The 21,719-nt window shown below is 37.1% G+C and overlaps 1 protein-coding gene across 3 annotated transcripts in view; it reads right to left on the reverse strand.

The window, feature by feature from the left end:
- Positions 1-292: 292 nt before the first annotated feature.
- The window catches only part of LOC121367343 (protein piccolo-like), a 31,171-nt gene continuing 9,744 nt past the window's right edge, over positions 293-21,719 (reverse strand). Inside the window, exons 2-9 of one of the 3 annotated variants that reach the window (XM_041491448.1) lie at positions 21,430-21,602; positions 15,762-16,923; positions 13,528-13,569; positions 11,992-12,279; positions 7,205-7,380; positions 6,296-6,392; positions 4,560-4,634; positions 293-2,952 (exon numbers count right to left, since the gene is read on the reverse strand). In XM_041491448.1, the coding sequence (XP_041347382.1) occupies positions 2,927-2,952; positions 4,560-4,634; positions 6,296-6,392; positions 7,205-7,380; positions 11,992-12,279; positions 13,528-13,569; positions 15,762-16,923; positions 21,430-21,602 (2,039 nt within the window). In that variant the 3' untranslated portion in view covers positions 293-2,926. Of the gene's footprint in view, positions 2,953-4,559; positions 4,635-6,289; positions 6,393-7,204; positions 7,381-11,991; positions 12,280-13,527; positions 13,570-15,761; positions 16,924-21,429; positions 21,603-21,719 lie in introns of all 3 variants that reach the window. The other 2 variants (XM_041491447.1, XM_041491449.1) reach the window with 2 other exon arrangements.

Here is a 21,719-nt window from a genome sequence, read left to right on the forward strand (position 1 = left end):
CGTACTGGATGTACTGGACATGAAGTACAGGACGTACTGGACATGAAGTACAGGACGTACTGGACATGAAGTACAGGACGTACTGGACATGAAGTACAGGACGTACAGGACGTACTGGACATTAAGTACAGGACGTACTGAACGTACTGGACATGAAGTACAGGACGTACTGGACGTGAAGTACAGGACGTACTGGACGTGAAGCACTGGACGTGATCCAACATGATCAGATCCAGTCAGTAGGGCTATTTCAGCTTTCTCACAGTTCTCTATAACATGATGTTTTGTACATAATGCTCGTTACTATGTTAGGTCTATTTTCTCTCTATTCTGTCTTTCACCAACATGATGTTTTGTTCATAATGCTCGTCACTATGTTAGGTCTATTTTCTCTCTATTCTGTCTTTCACTAACATGTTTTGTTCATAATGCTCGTTACTATGTTAGGTCTATTTTCTCTCTATTCTGTCTTTCACTAACATGATGTTTTGTACATAATGCTTGTTACGTCCATTTTCTCTCTATTCTTTCACTAACATGGTGTTTTGTATATAACAATGCTTGTTACGTCCATTTTCTCTCTATTCTTTCACTAACATGGTGTTTTGTATATAACAATGCTTGTTACGTCCGTTTTCTCTCTATTCTTTCACTAACATGGTGTTTTGTATATAACAATGCTTGTTACATCCGTTTTCTCTCTATTCTTTCACTAACATGGTGTTTTGTATATAACAATGCTTGTTACGTCCATTTTCTTTCTATTGTGTCTTTTCACTAACATGGTGTTTTGTATATAACAATGCTTGTTACATCCGTTTTCTCTCTATTCTTTCACAAACATGGTGTTTTGTATATAACAATGCTTGTTACGTCTGTTTTCTCTCTATTCTTTCACTAACATGGTGTTTTGTATATATATAACAATGCTTGTTACATCCGTTTTCTCTCTATTCTTTAACTAACATGGTGTTTTGTATATATATAACAATGCTTGTTACGTCCGTTTTCTCTCTATTGTGTCTTTTCACCAACATGGTGTTTTGTATATAACAATGCTTGTTGGGTTTATGCAATGATTATTAGGATTGTCTCCACTCAGTTTAAGTTTCTGGACATGGCACTGACTGAAAATGAAGAATCTCTGACTGGCAATGATGCAGTTACAAGTGAAACCACTATTAAACACATTCACACAGAAACATTACCTGTGAACTGTGAACACGGTCTTAAACGCTGTGAGGCAGACCTGCGTTCAGTGACAGCATGAAACACTGACATTCACAAACTACTTGACTGGTCCCAATTGTGGTCGTTTGGTTTAAGTTGAAGTGCATAAACCAGTCTATTGAATGCGTTCAAACTGTGTGTGGCTTAACCCTGTTTTGTTTTACCACAGTGCAGTGAAGATAAAATGTACAAAATATATTCCTCTAAACAGTCATAAAAATCACCAGCCTTTAAGGTAATGGTAAGCATTAAAAGAAGTGTAGAATTTGGTCCCACAATAAAATACAAACATATGCATAGCAGAAACAGAAAAAACCAACAAAACAAAAACGAGTAACATTTAAAAAGTACCAAAATAGAATACTAAAATAAACTGGTCCTATTATCCCAATGTGTGAGAATATTTGCATGAACTGTGATTTCTCTTTCAATGACTGAATGTGTGAAGTAAACTATAAATGCATGGATGATGAGACAGAAAGGAAATACATGGAGGTCGTCACAGTGTCAGACTTCCATCGAATCACAATACCAGCATCGACAGAATAACGGAACTGTTAAAACCAAAATATCACGACCGTAGCTAGAATTTTTTGTTTGGGGGGGCAACCGAGTAGTTAATAGTCTAAAACTCCTTAAATGGTTAAGAAGAAAATTTTCTTTAAGTTTCTATAATGCTTTCCAAACTTTTTTCTGGGGGGAGGGGGCAATTGCCTCCCTTGCCCCCCCCCCCCCCCCCCTGCTAGCTATGGCCCTGAATATAGCAAAAGCAAAAGCTAAAGATGATGCCACAACACAATATGCAGAAGAAAATCAATTAACTTAAGACGAATTTCAAAAATAATTACCCCTCTGATGTTTAACATCTATTTTTTTTTTAATGTATTTCTACTCTGGAAAACAACAAAACTTTTTTGCAGTTAACAAACTGTGAGCAAGATTCATGTAATTTTAAATCACTTGGTATGCATATTACTGAAGTTGTCACAACCATGAATGTTCTTTCTTTTATTATTTCTAAAACATTCTAGCTAAATAAAGAGTTTGTTTTTTAAAATAGGTTCTGAGAATGGTAAACTTTCCACTGATCAAAGTAAAAGACACCAACCCGAGAAATGAGATCACAGAATAGACATAAAGACATCAATCATATCCACACATAGTAAACATTAAACACAGTGTTTTACATGGCTCCCATGTAGCCAGGTTGTTCACGAATATTATAAACAGTGTTTCACAAGGTTCCACATATAGTTAGGTTGTTCACAGGCTTTATGACAAAGCCAGTTACATTTTACAAAGGACAGCCTGTCCATTGCTAAATTAGCCAATTGCTAATTTTTACATAACGTGGCTGCACAATTTTGGCTAATAAAATATTCCTTAAAGTAACTACATTTTAATAATTTTCAAGAAAATACTCTACATATCTGACAGCTGCATAAACCAAAATTCATTTCTGTGTGAGCCCAGCAAGAACAATATGTTTAGTTTCATTTAGGATTGATCCCAGGGTTAAATGAAATCCAAACATGTATAAATCTCAGTAACTGTGATAAGTGTATTCATAAAAGAGACGGTAAACAGAAGCTAACGTCTGCCAGTTACAGAAAAGTAATCCATAGCTGACTATTCACAGCTTGATGTTGAAGATGAATTGTGACAACACTGCTGACGGTAGAACCATCTTGTCGACTTATTTCTGTTCAATCATCCCAGATTCTGAAACAACAATAAGAGATAAACATTCAACAGCCACTGTACATATGTGTAATATTAGGAAATGTCTGGACCATTCAACATTATCAACATTTTCTCAAATATACAACAATAAGAGATAAACATTCAACAGCCACTGTACATATGTGTAATATTAGGAAATGTCTGGACCATTCAACATTATCAACATTTTCTCAAATATACAACAATAAGAGATAAACATTCAACAGCCACTGTACATATGTGTAATATTAGGAAATGTCTGGACCATTCAACATTATCAACATTTTCTCAAATATACAACAATAAGAGATAAACATTCAACAGCCACTGTACATATGTGTAATATTAGGAAATGTCTGGACCATTCAACATTATCAACAGTTTCTCAAATATACAACAATAAGAGATAAACATTCAACAGCCACTGTACATATGTGTAATATTAGGAAATGTCTGGACCATTCAACATTATCAACAGTTTCTCAAATATACAACAATAAGAGATAAACATTCAACAGCCACTGTACATATGTGTAATATTAGGAAATGTCTGGACCATTCAACATTATCAACAGTTTCTCAAATATACAAAGGTTAGATGTTTTTCCTAGCCCCACTGTCACCACACGGCCCTTCTAAACACATGTGATTTTGTTTTAATAAACTCACTCATAGACTCCACATGGAGATAATAAGTACTAAACATGGTTCTGCATTGTCTGACATGGTCAGTTAGTTTTAAAAGAATTTATTTTGTAACAAATATTTCGATCAACATTTTACACTGGCATTAACACCCTTCATACAGTATATGACATGACCATACAACTGAATGGTAACATACAAATTCATATAACCCCCAACAGTAAAGCATTAATAAGAGACAGAACTTCAATCATTATTTTCTCTACTTGTGCTAGCATCATTTGTCAGACCCACACAGTGTTAAGTTAGTAAACCCTGCTTAAAAAAAGTTATTTTGTAACAAATCATTTCGATCAACACAGTGTCACATCAAACTGAACTCCGCTACTCACTTAAAAACACTTGTGCTAACATCATTTGTCACACCCTTCATACAGTATATGACTTGACTAACATACAACTGAATGTGTAACATCAAACAAACTTCATACTAACCCCTCTACAGTAAAGCATTACATACACAGACAGAACTTCAATCATTATTTTCTCTACTTGTGCTAGCATCATTTGTCAGACCCACACAGTGTTAAGTCAAAGTAAACCCTGCTATTCACTTACAAAAAGTGTTCTTTTCTCTACTTGTGCTAGCATCATTTGTCAGACCCACACAGTGTTAAGTCAAAGTAAACCCTGCTATTCACTTACAAAAAGTGTTCTTTTCTCTACTTGTGCTAGCATCATTTGTCAGACCCACACAGTGTTAAGTCAAAGTAAACTCCGCTATTCACTTACAAAAAGTGTTCTTTTCTCTACTTGTGCTAACATCATTTGTCACACCCACACAGTGTTACATCAAACTGAACTCCGCTACTCACTTAAAAACCTTGTTCTTTTCTCTACTTGTGCTAATATCATTTGTCACACCCACACAGTGTTACATCAAACTGAACTTCGCTACTAACTTAAAAACCTTGTTCTTTTCTCTTCTGCCGCTCGTTTCCATTCAGGCTCCTTGGAAACAGTTTTGTCCACTTCAGCTGTAATTATTCCAAGAAACGCATCACATATTTGTTATGTTCAGTCTTAACTTTTGACTGTTGACATTCTATCTGATAGTGATTTCTAATGACTGCCAACATATTAACTGATAGGATTCTAATTACTGCCAACATATTAACTGATAGGATTCTAGTGACTGCCGACATATTAACTGATAGGATTCTAATGACTGCCAACATATTAACTGATAGGATTCTAGTGACTGCCAACATATTAAGTGATAGGATTCTAATGACTGCCAACATATTAACTGATAGGATTCTAATGACTGCCAACATATTAACTGATAGGATTCTAGTGACTGCCGACATATTAACTGATAGGATTCTAGTGACTGCCGACATATTAACTGATAGGATTCTAGTGACTGCCAACATATTAACTGATACGATTCTAGTGACTGCCAACATATTAACTGATACGATTCTAGTGACTGCCGACATAATAACTGATAGGATTCTAGTGACTGCCGACATATTAACTGATTGGATTCTAATGACTGCCGACACATTAACTGATAGGATTCTAGTGACTGCTGACATATTAACTGATAGGATTCTAGTGCCGACATATTAACTGATAGGATTCTAGTGACTGCCGACATATTAACTGATAGGATTCTAATGACTGCCAACATATTAACTGATAGGATTCTAGTGACTGCTGACATATTAACTGATAGGATTCTAGTGCCGACATATTAACTGATAGGATTCTAGTGACTGCCGACATATTAACTGATAGGATTCTAGTGCCGACATATTAAATGATAGGATTCTAGTGACTGCCGACATATTAAATGATAGTGATTTCTAGTGACTACCGACATATTAACTGATAGGATTCTAGTGACTGCCGACATACTAACTGATAGGATTCTAGTGACTGCCAACATATTAACTGATAGGATTCTAGTGACTGCCGACATATTAAATGATAGTGATTGCTAGTGACTGCCAACATATTAACTGATAGAGATTGCTAGTGACTGTTGGCATATTAACAGATAGTGATTGCTAGTGACTGTTGACATAATAACTGACAGTGATTGCTAGACACTGTTGATATATTAACTGACAGTAATTGCTAGCTTGTGTTGACATATTAAATTACAGTTATTGCTAGTGATTGTCAATATATTAACTAATAACGATTGCTGGTCAGTACTGACATATTATTAACTTATAGTGATTGCTAGTAACTGCCAACATATTTGAAGTGGAGAACAGTCGTCTAACACTTACTAATACCTTTTGAAGTGGACGGCAGTCGTCTAACACTTACTGATACCTTTTGAAGTGAATGGCAGTCGTCTAACACTTACTGATACCTTTTGAAGTGAATGGCAGTCGTCTAACACTTACTGATACATTTAGAAGTGGACAGCAGTCGTCTATCACTTACTGATACCTTTTGAAGTGGATGGAAGTCGTCTAACACTTACTGATACATAACACTTACTGATACATTTAGAAGTGGATGGCAGTCGTCTAACACTTACTGATATATTTAGAAGTGGACAGCAGTCGTCTAACACTTACTGAAACACTTACTGATACCTTTATAAGTGGACGACAGTCGTCTAACACTTATTGATACATTTAGAAGTGGACAGCAGTCGTCTAACACTTACTGATACCTTTTGAAGTGGACGGCAGTCGTTTCTTCTTGAGCTGCGATTTCCAGATAACTCCAGGACTCGTGTCTTCCGTGGACTCATCCTTGTTAGCATCAGTCTGTAACAGTAACAAGTACCCCGGTTGTAATGAGAAACACACGAGTTTGATATCCCCGTGGTGGTGCTTCGGCTGTACACACGGGGTATGATATCCCCATGGTGGTGCCCCAGTTGTACACACGGAGTATGATATCCCAGCGGAGTATGATATCCCCGGGTTGGTGCCCCGAGTGTACACACGGAGTATGATATCCCCGGGATGGTGCCCCAACTGTACACACAGAGTATGATATTCCCGTGGTGGTGCCATCGCTGTACACATGGAGTATGATATTCCTGTGGTGGTGCCATGGCTGTACACATGGAGTATGATATTCCCATGGTGGTTCCCCGGTTGTACACATGGAGTATGATATTTCCGTGGTGGTGCCATGGCTGTACACATGGAGTATGATATTCCCGTGGTGTGCCATGGCTGTACACACAGAGTATGATATCCCCGTGGTGGTGCCCCGGTTGTCCACACGGAGTATGATATCCCCATGGTGGTGCCCCAGCTGTACACATGGAGTATGATATCCCCGTGATGGTGCCCCGGCTGTACACACGGAGTATGATATCCCCGTGGTGGTGCCCTGGTTGTACACACGTAGTATGATATCCCCGTGGTGGTGCCCCAGCTGTACACATGGAGTATGATATCCCCGTGATGGTGCCCCGGCTGTACACACGGAGTATGATATCCCCGTGATGGTGCCCCGGCTGTACACACGTAGTATGATATCCCCGTGGTGGTGCCCCAGCTGTACACACGGAGTATGATATCCCCGGGGTGGTGCCCCGGGTGGAGTGTGAAGACATCCTACTCACCTGCACGTCGGACTCGCGTCGTATCTTCTTCCTGTTCACGAGCTCTCTCTTCCACTGGGGTATTTCCCCCCCAACCCCCGACTCACCAGACACCCGGGGAACATGGTGCAGGTTTGGGGTTGACACCGACTTCAGCTTGTTTCCTCGCATCCAGCTCGGGGCATAGTCATCTTTGACTGGAAATAACACGTCACATCAAATAACACATCACATCAAATAACATATCAAATAACATGTCACATCAAATAACATGTCAAATAACACGTCACATCAAATATCACGTCACATCAAATAACATGTCACATCAAATAACACGTCACATCAAATAACACGTCACACATCAAATATCACGTCACACATCAAATAACACGTCACATCAAATATCACGTCACATCAAATATCAAATCGTATCAAATAACACGTCACATCAAATAACACATAGTATCATGTCACATCTCACATGTACTGTCGTTAACCTATCTATAAACAGTCTTCCTGATCTCACCTGCATGTCGTTAACCTATCTATAAACAGTCTTTCTGATGGCACCTGTACTTGTATGTCGTTAAACTATAAACAGTCTTTCTGATCTCACCTGTACTTGCATGTCGTTAAACTATAAACAGTCTTCCTGATCTCACCTGCATGTCGTTAACCTATCTATAAACAGTCTTCCTGATCTCACTTGTATGTCGTTAACCTATCTATAAACAGTCTTTCTGATGGCACCTGTACTTGTATGTCGTTAAACTATAAACAGTCTTTCTGATCTCACCTGTACTTGTATCACGTTAACCTATCTATAAACAGTCTTTCTCATCTCACCTGTACTTGTATGTAGTTAACCTATCTATGAACAGTCTTTCTGATCTCTCATGTACTTGTATGTAGTTAACCTATCTATGAACAGTCTTTCTCATCTCTCATGTACTTGTATGTAGTTAACCTATCTATGAACAGTCTTTCTCATCTCACCTGTACTTGTATGACGTTAACCTATAAACAGTCTTTCTGATCTCACCTGTACTTGTATGTCGTTAAACTATAAACAGTCTTTTTGATCTCACCTGTACTTGTATGATGTTAACCTATAAACAGTCTTTTTGATCTCACCTGTACTTGTATGTAGTTAACCTATCTATGAACAGTCTTTCTGATCTCACCTGTACTTGTATGTCGTTAAACTATAAACAGTCTTTCTCATCTCACCTGTACTTGTATGTAGTTAACCTATAAACAGTCTTTCTGATCTCACCTGTACTTGTATGATGTTAACCTATAAACAGTCTTTCTGATCTCACCTGTACTTGTATGTAGTTAACCTATCTATGAACAGTCTTTCTGATCTCATCTGTACTTGTATGATGTTAACCTATAAACAGTCTTTCTGATCTCACCTGTACTTGTATGTCGTTAAACTATGAACAGTCTTTCTGATCTAACCTGTACTTGTATGTAGTTAACCTATCTATGAACAGTCTTTCTGATCTCACCTGTACTTGTATGATGTTAACCTATAAACAGTCTTTTTGATCTCACCTGTACTTGTATGTAGTTAACCTATCTATGAACAGTCTTTCTCATCTCACCTGTACTTGTATGATGTTAACCTATAAACAGTCTTTCTGATCTCACCTGTACTTGTATGATGTTAACCTATAAACAGTCTTTCTGATCTCACCTGTACTTGTATGATGTTAACCTATAAACAGTCTTTCTGATCTCACCTGTACTTGTATGTAGTTAACCTATCTATAAACAGTCTTTCTGATCTCACCTGTACTTGTATGTAGTTAAACTTTAAACAGTCTTTCTGATCTCACCTGTACTTGTATGTCGTTAAACTATAAACAGTCTTTCTGATCTCACCTGTACTTGTATGTAGTTAAACTATAAACAGTCTTTCTCATCTCACCTGTACTTGTATGTAGTTAACCTATCTATGAACAGTCTTTCTCATCTCACCTGTACTTGTATGATGTTAACCTATAAACAGTCTTTCTGATCTCACCTGTACTTGTATGTCGTTAAACTATGAACAGTCTTTCTGATCTCACCTGTACTTGTATGTAGTTAACCTATCTATGAACAGTCTTTCTGATCTCACCTGTACTTGTATGATGTTAACCTATAAACAGTCTTTTTGATCTCACCTGTACTTGTATGTAGTTAACCTATCTATGAACAGTCTTTCTCATCTCACCTGTACTTGTATGTCGTTAAACTATAAACAGTCTTTCTGATCTCACCTGTACTTGTATGATGTTAACCTATAAACAGTCTTTTTGATCTCACCTGTACTTGTATGTAGTTAACCTATCTATGAACAGTCTTTCTGATCTCACCTGTACTTGTATGTCGTTAAACTATAAACAGTCTTTCTCATCTCACCTGTACTTGTATGTAGTTAACCTATAAACAGTCTTTCTGATCTCACCTGTACTTGTATGATGTTAACCTATAAACAGTCTTTCTGATCTCACCTGTACTTGTATGTAGTTAACCTATCTATGAAGTCTTTCTGATCTCACCTGTACTTGTATTATGTTAACCTATAAACAGTCTTTCTGATCTCATCTGTACTTGTATGATGTTAACCTATAAACAGTCTTTCTGATCTCACCTGTACTTGTATGTAGTTAACCTATCTATGAACAGTCTTTCTCATCTCACCTGTACTTGTATGATGTTAACCTATAAACAGTCTTTCTGATCTCACCTGTACTTGTATGTCGTTAAACTATGAACAGTCTTTCTGATCTCACCTGTACTTGTATGTAGTTAACCTATAAACAGTCTTTTTGATCTCACCTGTACTTGTATGTAGTTAACCTATCTATGAACAGTCTTTCTGATCTCACCTGTACTTGTATGATGTTAACCTATAAACAGTCTTTTTGATCTCACCTGTACTTGTATGTAGTTAAACTATCTATGAACAGTCTTTCTGATCTCACCTGTACTTGTATGTCGTTAAACTATAAACAGTCTTTCTCATCTCACCTGTACTTGTATGTAGTTAACCTATAAACAGTCTTTCTGATCTCACCTGTACTTGTATGTAGTTAACCTATCTATGAACAGTCTTTCTCATCTCACCTGTACTTGTATGATGTTAACCTATAAACAGTCTTTCTGATCTCACCTGTACTTGTATGTAGTTAACCTATAAACAGTCTTTCTCATCTCACCTGTACTTGTATGATGTTAACCTATAAACAGTCTTTCTGATCTCACCTGTACTTGTATGATGTTAACCTATAAACAGTCTTTCTGATCTCACCTGTACTTGTATGATGTTAACCTATAAACAGTCTTTCTGATCTCACCTGTACTTGTATGTAGTTAACCTATCTATAAACAGTCTTTCTGATCTCACCTGTACTTGTATGTAGTTAAACTTTAAACAGTCTTTCTGATCTCACCTGTCCTTGTATGTCGTTAAACTATAAACAGTCTTTCTGATCTCACCTGTACTTGTATGTCGTTAAACTATAAACAGTCTTTCTGATCTCACCTGTACTTGTATGTAGTTAAACTATAAACAGTCTTTCTCATCTCACCTGTACTTGTATGTAGTTAACCTATAAACAGTCTTTCTGATCTCACCTGTACTTGTATGATGTTAACCTATAAACAGTCTTTCTGATCTCACCTGTACTTGTATGTAGTTAACCTATCTATGAACAGTCTTTCTCATCTCACCTGTACTTGTATGATGTTGACCTATAAACAGTCTTTCTGATCTCACCTGTACTTGTATGTCGTTAAACTATGAACAGTCTTTCTGATCTCACCTGTACTTGTATGTAGTTAACCTATCTATGAACAGTCTTTCTGATCTCACCTGTACTTGTATGATGTTAACCTATAAACAGTCTTTTTGATCTCACCTGTACTTGTATGTAGTTAACCTATCTATGAACAGTCTTTCTCATCTCACCTGTACTTGTATGTCGTTAAACTATAAACAGTCTTTCTGATCTCACCTGTACTTGTATGATGTTAACCTATAAACAGTCTTTTTGATCTCACCTGTACTTGTATGTAGTTAACCTATCTATGAACAGTCTTTTTGATCTCACCTGTACTTGTATGTAGTTAAACTTTAAACAGTCTTTCTGATCTCACCTGTACTTGTATGTCGTTAAACTATAAACAGTCTTTCTCATCTCACCTGTACTTGTATGTAGTTAACCTATAAACAGTCTTTCTGATCTCACCTGTACTTGTATGTCGTTAAACTATGAACAGTCTTTCTGATCTAACCTGTACTTGTATGTAGTTAACCTATCTATGAACAGTCTTTCTGATCTCACCTGTACTTGTATGATGTTAACCTATAAACAGTCTTTTTGATCTCACCTGTACTTGTATGTAGTTAACCTATCTATGAACAGTCTTTCTCATCTCACCTGTACTTGTATGATGTTAACCTATAAACAGTCTTTCTGATCTCACCTGTACTTGTATGATGTTAACCTATAAACAGTCTTTCTGATCTCACCTGTACTTGTATGATGTTAACCTATAAACAGTCTTTCTGATCTCACCTGTACTTGTATGTAGTTAACCTATCTATAAACAATCTTTCTGATCTCACCTGTACTTGTATGTAGTTAAACTTTAAACAGTCTTTCTGATCTCACCTGTACTTGTATGTCGTTAAACTATAAACAGTCTTTCTGATCTCACCTGTACTTGTATGTAGTTAAACTATAAACAGTCTTTCTCATCTCACCTGTACTTGTATGTCGTTAACCTATAAACAGTCTTTTTGATCTCACCTGTACTTGTAGCGGAAGTACTGTCCTCTGTTTTCGTTGTTTTCAGGGGAGACAACCTGTCATGTGTGTTGTCCGGTGTGAGAGTTGTGTTGTCTGTACTGCTGTTCACCCTCTTGTTAGACGGCTGGGGGGTCTGGGGGGTCATCTCACCACTGTTGTTGTCTTGGTTTTCCGTCAGCGGCTTGGTTCTGGGGGTTTTCCGCAGCTGCCGCTCACCAAGCCACGGTGAGGGTTTCTTCTCTTCATCTTCATCTATCTTCCTGGCCTTGTTTTCCTGGTTACGATTTTCTAAAATAAAACATAATAATAATAATGATAATAATGATAATAATGAAAATAATAATAATAATAATCTTTATTATTTTCAGAGGTAAATATATTAACAAGTGACTGGTTTCCCATGAAGATGTTTCTGACAAACGAACAATTTGCACTATTTGATATTTTATAAGCTGTGTATAGTGGTTGCTAAATTACAAACGAATAATTTGCATTATTTGATATTTTATAAGATGTGTAGTGGTTGCTAAATTACAAACAAACAATTTGCACTACAAGGTATTTGATATTTTATAAGCTGTGTAGTGGTTGCTAAATTACAAAAATTCCCATCATGTTTATGCATCCTCCTTTTCCATTATTACATTTAGAATCAACATAGTGAACACTCCTATCATGTTAATGCATTGCCCATTATTATATTTAGAAGCAACATAGTGAACACTCCTATCATGTTAATGCATTGCCCATTATTACATTTAGAATCAACATAGTGAACACTCCTATCATGTTAATGCATTGCCCATTATTACATTTAGAATCAACATAGTGAACACTCCTATCATGTTAATGCATTGCCCATTATTACATTTAGAATCAATGCACTGAGAATCAGTTTGAAATTCACAAGCAGGAACTTGGTACAAATGTCAGCAATGTTGGCGCGTATAAAATCACTGAAGGCGTGACAGAGATAGATTCCATATTTGGGGTTTGATCCTGTGCCATCTTGCACTTCAGACAATCACAGTAGGTAGAATACAGCCAGACAATCTAATTTCTCATATAACTTTCACATTACCTTTATTCTGATGCATCAACAGTTATAGAAAACAGACAGAGCTAGAAATGTAAGACATATTTGTCCAAGATTAATGTATAACATCTCTTTGTTTGAAATGCATTTGTCTTATATGTTTTTATCCAACATTTTCTCCACATCCTCTTGTCTCACCTTGCCTCATTTCCAGCTACTGACAGCCATGTACAATGTATTGTTCTTACGTCTATATTATCTTGACAACCTGTACAATACCAGTACTATATATAGTTTAGGTGAGATCACCATAGGCAGGGCAATAAAGTAAAACAAACTAATAATTAACGCAATGATACAATTAGAAACATAATCAATACAGTTAGTAAGACAACAGAAAAGCTGAGGCAAACAACAAATAAAACTTAGAATAATGCAAAATGAAGAAGAAAAAAAATGACTGAATGAAATAATAAGAATGTAATAAAATGAAAACAAACCTTGAGCAATGACAAGCTCAGCTGTTTTTTGTTTCTTCTGTGCTACTTTGAATAAAGCAAGAATGAAACAAATATGTAAATGAAAATAATGCAGTGAGCAAACCAATTAGGAATAATGAAAAATGCAAGAGTTAAATCATAGAATAAAGGAATTAATAGTTCAGTTAATAAAATTATAAGTAAAGCAATGAAAAAAGGCAAAGCCAAGAATAAACTGAAGAGAAACATAATGAATAAAGCAATGATAAAACAAAGACTAAAGCAATGATAAAACAAAGACTAAAGCAATGATAAAACAAAGAATAAAGCAATGATAAAACAATGACTAAAGCAATGATAAAACAATGACTAAAGCAATGATAAAACAAAGAATAAAGCAATGATAAAACAAAGACTAAAGCAATGATAAAACAAAGAATAAAGCAATGATAAAACAAAGAATAAAGCAATGATAAAACAATGACTAAAGCAATGACAAAACAAAGACTAAAGCAATGATAAAACAAAGAATAAAGCAATGATAAAACAAAGAATAAAGCAATGATAAAACAAAGAATAAAGCAATGATAAAACAATGAGTTGAGCAATGACAAAACAATGAGTTGAGCAAGGAATGTTTGTTTAATGACACCTACGCACATTTTACACTATGGCCGTCCGATGTGTAAAATATGGTTATTTGACACTTGAATGAGAAAAAGAGAGGAAACCGACTGTCACTACAAAGTGAGAGATTGTTTGTATGTACTTTGCCTTAGACAGGAGAATAAATACCAGTTGTGGGGCACTGGTTGGGGCAGGACAAAAATACAACTTTATAAATGGTGATCCATCTTGAAACCCAGGTGCTCTACTACTGAGCAACAATAAGCAATGAACAAAGGAATGTTAAAGTAATGAGTAATGCAATGTTGGTAACAAGGAAAAAACATTGAATAAAACAATCAGTTAACCAACAAATAAAGCCATGAGAAAACAATGAATAAATCAGTGAGTAAGGCAATGAGTAAATCCACAAGTAAAGAACGTTAACAAAGCAGAGACAACACAAACCTTGAGCCATGACGATACAAGTAAAGTAAAGAACGTTAACAAAGCAGAGACAACACAAACCTTGAGCCATGACGATACAAGTAAAGTAAAGAACGTTAACAAAGCAGAGACAACACAAACCTTGAGCCATGACGATACAAGTAAAGGAAAGAACGTTAACAAAGCAGAGACAACACAAACCTTGAGTCATGACGATACAAGTAAAGGAAAGAACGTTAACAAAGCAGAGACAACACAAACCTTGAGCCATGACGATACAAGTAAAGGTAAGAACGTTAACAAAGCAGAGACAACACAAACCTTGAGTCATGACGATACAAGTAAAGTAAAGCACGTTAACAAAGCAGAGACAACACAAATCTTGAGTCATGACAATACAAGTAAAGTAAAGCACGTTAACAAAGCAGAGACAACACAAACCTTGAGTCATGACGATACAAGTAAAGGTAAGAACGTTAACAAAGCAGAGACAACACAAACCTTGAGCCATGACGATACAAGTAAAGTAAAGAACGTTAACAAAGCAGAGACAACACAAACCTTGAGCCACGACGATACAAGGAAAGAATGTTAACAAAGCTGAGACAACACAAACCTTGAGCCATGACGATACAAGTAAAGTAAAGAACGTTAACAAAGCAGAGACAACACAAACCTTGAGCCATGACGATACAAGGAAAGAACGTTAACAAAGCAGAGACAACACAAACCTTGAGCCATGACGATACAAGTAAAGTAAAGAACGTTAACAAAGCAGAGACAACACAAACCTTGAGCCACGACGATACAAGTAAAGTAAAGAACGTTAACAAAGCAGAGACAACACAAACCTTGAGTCATGACGATACAAGTAAAGGTAAGAACGTTAACAAAGCAGAGACAACACAAACCTTGAGCCATGACGATACAAGTAAAGAACGTTACAAAGCAGAGACAACACAAACCTTGAGTCATGACGATACAAGTAAAGTAAAGAACGTTAACAAAGCAGAGACAACACAAACCTTGAGCCATGACGATACAAGTAAAGAATGTTAACAAAGCAGAGACAACACAAACCTTGAGCCATGACGATACAAGTAAAGTAAAGAACGTTAACAAAGCAGAGACCAACACAAACCTTGAGCCATGACGATACAAGTAAAGCAATGAATGTTAACAAAGCAGAGACCAACACAAACCTTGAGCCATGACGATCTCGGCAGCCCTCTGTTTCTTTTCCTGGGCGGCTTTAAACCAGGCTGGCTTCTCGGGCTCCTGCTCCTGCAGCATCTTACGGCTCAGGTCATCCGTACACTTGAGTTTCCGTGTCACCCACGCCGGCTGTCTGTCCACACCGTCACCCTTCACCTCACGCTGCTGGTGTTCTGTGAGAGACGCTTTCCACGCAGGCTTTACAACGTCAGCTTGTTGTGATGGTTTTACAATGTTAGCTTGTTGTGATGGTTTTACAACGTCAGCTTGTTGTGATGGTTTTACAACGTCAGCTTGTTGTGATGGTTTTACAACGTCAGCTTGTTGTGATGGTTTTACAACCTCAGCTTTCTGTGAAGGTTTTACAACCTTGGACTCTTGTGAAGGTTTTACAACCTCGGACTGTTGTGAAGGTTTTACAATCTCTGCTTTCTGTGAAGGTCTGACAAGCTCGGCTTGTTGTAGAGGTTTACAGGAGGACTCATCAAAGGAAACCTTACGTCCCGCAGTTTTAATCTGTTCTCCACTGACCTTGTGAGAAGATGTAGCATCACAGCGTGCTCCGTCAGAACTTGATGAGCTGGTGCGAGGTTTGTGCCTCTGTTTGAAAGCAGTGGGAGAGAGAATGCCGTCAGTCAGTGCCTTGTCACTGGGACTCTGGTCTACTGCTGGTTTATTGTGTGTTGATTCTTCAACCTGTTCAATTCTTGTCGCCAGTTCATTGAACTTGGTATCGAGCGATGCGTCAGAGGGAAGACATTTCCCCGCACTGAACTGATTCTGAGAATCTTTCTGGTCCTTTGAAACTCGTTTTGTCACAGTCCGGGGATGCACTTTTGGTTTTGTACCATTTGAGGAAGCGTTATTAGGTTTTGGTTTTTGTGAAGTGGAAACTGGTTTCAGTTTGGGAAAAATATTTTCGTTACCACTATGTTGGGATTCAAAAACAAGTTTAGGTTTGGAAGAACTCGAAGTATCGTTGCTGGATTGTCTGACAACCGGTTTGAGTTTGGCCTTCATTTCGTTCTCACTTTGCGAGTTGTTATCATCGGCCTGGACAAGGTGGTTGTTTGTGTGATCAGTGAAACGACTCGTCTCTTTCTTCACACTGGAACCACCACCTGACTTCTTGGAGGATCCTGATAAAACCTACAATTAGATTAATCATAAATTTACAGTGAAGATAGCAAGCAGGATAGCTGATACACCACACACAAAACAAAATGTGAAAAATAAAACTTAATTCTTTAAAGTGTACTTGATGAGACATGTAGTGACATAAAATGAATGAAAGGAATAAAACAATGCCCCAAAAAGTTCAATTACTTTGTGTGACACTTAAACAAATCTGATAATCTATTTCTTATCTCTTCACAATGTCAATAACATTCAATGAGATCAGTTACAAAGATGCTGAATGATGTCAATTTCCCAAACTGTGACTGCCGCAAGCTTGCAGCTGCTATACAGACTATAGTGGCATCAAGTGTGCAATAACAGTATTCAATGTATTGTTATGACTCACACCATAAAAATAGCGAGGTAAAATATGATATTTATTTAACCGTTTATTGTAAACAATGTCCATATAATATACAGTCAAGCACCTTTGTGTCTAACTTGTTGGAGTTGATATATCGCTTGTGTCGATATGACTGGCCAGTCCTGGCCAAAACGTGTATTAACTATCAGGTTTTTATCTCAGTTGAGTCGATACATTTGAGTCGATATTATGTTTGTGTTGTTACATGTATATTTTTGGGTTCCAAAATAAACTTTTATATGAAACAATATTTCTATTTGTCAATGTTAATATTATGTTAAAATAAATAAAATATTTAAAAAGGTCGATATGAATTACAAGATCTTAAATCAATACCAGTATTGTGAGCATGTAACAAACCATCAAAAGAGTTGCCAACATTTGACTGTAAACACATGATTTGTACATACATTTACTGTAACAGTTCACATGTAAGATAATTATCTAAACCATTGAACAAGGTACCAAAATGGTCTTATTGAGCATAAAAAATTTGGGTATGACCCGGACAACTATGTTCCATCATCATACCTAACAGTGTGACTTCGGAGGAATATGCACGTGCTGACGACAGCCAAACACTTTACCAATACCTAACAGTGTGACTTCAGAGGAATATGCACGTGCTGACGACAACCAAACACTTTACCACCTATGCTCGCAAGTCAGACGACATCATTGTCAAAGAGGTGTTAACTGCCCATGGCCCTGTGGTATCTGAAGTTGATGCAAGGATTGTCACGGAAAATGACGCGACGTCGATGTGTAAATGTTTTAGCTCTGTAGCTTTAATGCCATGAACCAATGGGTGACACACACTATTCCTAGACTTTATGAATTAGGTGTGGAATTTTTAATTTGTTCTTCTACAAAACATTTGGTGTCACTGTATTTTGTTATTATAACTTTCTTATAAATTCAGGTTTGTTAAAAACAAAATTTAGATTGTTCTAACATCCACAGTGATTTTAATTTTACAATTTATGAAATTTTAAAAGATGATTAACTTTGTTCAGAACATTCACAGCGGTACAACAGACAAATTTTAATTTATTTTTCAAAGCATAACATTTTTTATTGGCTTAAATAAAAAATGGCGAACATAATACATTATTTTTATTCATAATATAGACGATACCAAAATACACAAGAGTAATAATCTCTTTATCACATAATCTCATGCTTAAAGGTAGACTAAACTCCAACAAGAGCCTTATGTGTTGGAAAAATGCATACCCGGACCACCAACACATACTGACACTTTAACAAATGAAAAACGCGTAATTTTAGAATTAATAAAAAATCGTGATTATTCCTGCTAACTGGGGGCAGCCATTTTGTTTTGTTTTTGTGACGTCCGGTGATATAGCTTGGGGCGAAGTGACGTCAGCTCCAGGTCCAACTTCTCTATTATGCACAGTGTAAACAAATGCTCTAATTTACGACAAGGCGCTTCGCTTTCATCAACCTGACTTGTAAAACAACATAAATGACTTGATAGTATAATAAACTATTTAATTAAATATATTTCAATTTGCATCAATATAACGAAATGGAGTTATAGTATTTTTTTCTTTTCAAAAATCCAAAGAAAAAATGCATATTACTAGGCCTATTGGTAGGATACGTTCGAGCAAAAACGACCACTCACGATACCCAAGTGATAATTTTCTTTTCTCTGGGACTACATAATTGTACAGTTTTGTGATTTTAGATGGGAAAGTCTACTTAATCAAGGGTTTTACAGAATTACTTACAGTAATAAAGCTGGTAAAGTCCATTACGATTTGAGGTTATCACACAATACCCTGTGATCTTAATAAAAGAGGCACGTCTTTTTAGTGTGTTTAGGCACAGTGTCTAGGGACCGTCTAAATATACACCTGCCAATCAAGAACCACAGGTACAGGCCACGGAAAGAAAATACCAATTAAGCAAGAAAACACTCCGACTATTATTTCAGTAAGTGGGTTAATTTATATACAAAATATAATACAGTTATTTCAACACTTTGACAATGGTGGTTTATTTTGTATTGAAAAATAAACCACATATACACATTACTGCGTTACTGGGATAGATATTATTGCAGAACATTGCGATGTATCCGCACAAATCAGGTATGTTTTGTTTCTTCAGTTCGAAGACTAATTCCTGATGTGACACGTTAGGTATTAAGTAACCACCAGCTCGCCAGAGGGCATATTCACTGGGATGGTACAAAATGGCTGCGCCCGTTATATATATAATAGCCATCACATTTAACCGTTTTATTAATTAACTATACGATTATACTTGTTGATATTAAGCAATAATGTGCATTATGTATCATTGAATATGCAAACCAGTCCAAAAGCCTTGCTTTAGCATTCTATTAATAAGCATGGGTGAAAGTGGAAAATTTTGAAAAACCTGAAAAAATTGCTGGGGTCCAGGGGCCCCTTAGGGCCCCAGTGGGTCCAGGGCAAAGCCCTGGCCAGGGGTTTCGGGGACCTGAGAATTAAGGAATTCAATGGGTTAAAATGCCTTTCCTGGGAATAAAAATGACTTTGAAAAAACAAACAAACCTGTCTTAAATAATCCTTCAGTATGACTAAATAATATTGATTTTCAAATATTTTTTTGTTTTCTCATCAAACGTTTTATATCAGACATTTTTTCGAGTGATCCTAAAGCAATTAAAGACACGCTAATTCATTGGGTGGCTAAATCGAGCAAGCCAATCAAAAGTATTGATTTAAACAAATGACAATGATGTATACAGGTCAGGAGCGTATTTGTTTTCTCGATCTCGTTTGACGGGACTGCAATTCGGTGTTTTCCGTTGAATGTTGATTGCACTGAGTCAGTTTTGCCGGAATCGAACGAAAGGATCGGGGATCTCCGTAAACAAAAAAATGCGCATCTACTGAAACGTACACGTATTAGATCGGGGGACTTTCTCGGAGTGAATCATAACTAAAAATAGGTGTGGAATCAGACTTTTTGTTGAACTTTGACAAATTATCTATCGAAAATCGGAGGAGTTGGGTGATACCCCCTACCCCTCCCCTCTTAAAATCTCAACAGATTTACACGATTTAGAAAAACGACCCTTCGAGACCCACAAAAACTGCAAAATCTGGCATATGCCAGAAAACTTTCACCCATGAATAAGTGTTTTTGTAAACTGTATATGCAACTTTAATTCCAATCAGCCATTATTCAATATTCAAATAACATAAGAATATGTAATATTTAACACAGTGCCTTTCATAATGGAAATGATGTCAAACTTCAATGACATCATTTTGCATATCCTTACATAAAAATGAACTAGTGTTTAACATTTTTTATTTTCTGAACGCTTAACAGCTTTCTGTGTAAAGTTGCTATTGAAATGTTTTTGTTTGTGTGTGTGTGCATGTATGCGTGTGTGCATGTGCATGTCTATGCTATGTGTGTGTCTGTGTGTGTGCCTGTGTGTGTGCCTGTGTCTGTGTGTGTGTCTGTCTCTCTGTGTGTGTCTGTCTGTGTGTGTGCATGTGTGAGTGTGTGTGTGTCTGTGTGTGTGTGTCTGTGTGTGTGTGTGTATGTGTGTGTGTGAGTGCCTGAGTTAGTGTGTTTGTATGTGTGTGTGTGTCTGTGTGTGTCTGTGTGTGTGTGTCTGTGTGCGTGTCTGTGTGCGTACATGTGTGTGTGCGTGCGTGCGTGCATGTGTCTGTCTGTCTGTGTGTATGTGTGTGTGTGTGTGTGTGTGTGTGTGTGTGTGTGTGTGTGTGTGTGTGTGTGTGTGTGTGTGTGTATGTGACTGTCTGTGTGTGTTTGTGTACATGTGTGTGTGCGTGTGTCTGTCTGTGTGTCTGTCTGTGTGTGGGTGTGAGTGTTAGTGTGTGTGTGTCTGTGTGTGTGTGTCTGTGTGCGTGTGTGTTTGTGTGCTAGTGTGTCTGTGTGTGTGTGTGTGTCTGTGTTTGTGTCTCTGTGTGTGTGTGTGTGTTTGTGTACGAGTGTCTGTGTGTGTTAGTGTGTGTGTGTCTGTGTCTGTGTGTGTGTTGTGTGTGTGTGTGTGTGTGTGTGTGTGTGTGTGTGTGTGTGTGTCTGTTTCTGTCTATGTCTATCTGTGTATAACAAACCTTTGATGTGTTGATCTGGTTGAGACTGGGAACGAAGGCACCAGGTGGCGCTCTTGGCTTGTTTATCTGACTGAGACTGGGAACAGCACTTCTAGCCGGGGACTTCGTCTGAGGTTTCTTAAACATTTCATCATTTTCGTCATCTTGAACCCCATTGGAAACAGGTTTTGGTTCTAAGAAGTAAAGATAGAATCACTCTATTTGTGGTGGAAATGTAGTTTCTCGTTTAGAATACAGATCTATGTAAATGTGGTGTTTTCACTTGTCCTCAAAATGGTCTCTTCCCAGGG

Source organism: Gigantopelta aegis, chromosome 3 (assembly GCF_016097555.1).
Source record: "Gigantopelta aegis isolate Gae_Host chromosome 3, Gae_host_genome, whole genome shotgun sequence".
Taxonomy (NCBI): domain Eukaryota; kingdom Metazoa; phylum Mollusca; class Gastropoda; order Neomphalida; family Peltospiridae; genus Gigantopelta; species Gigantopelta aegis.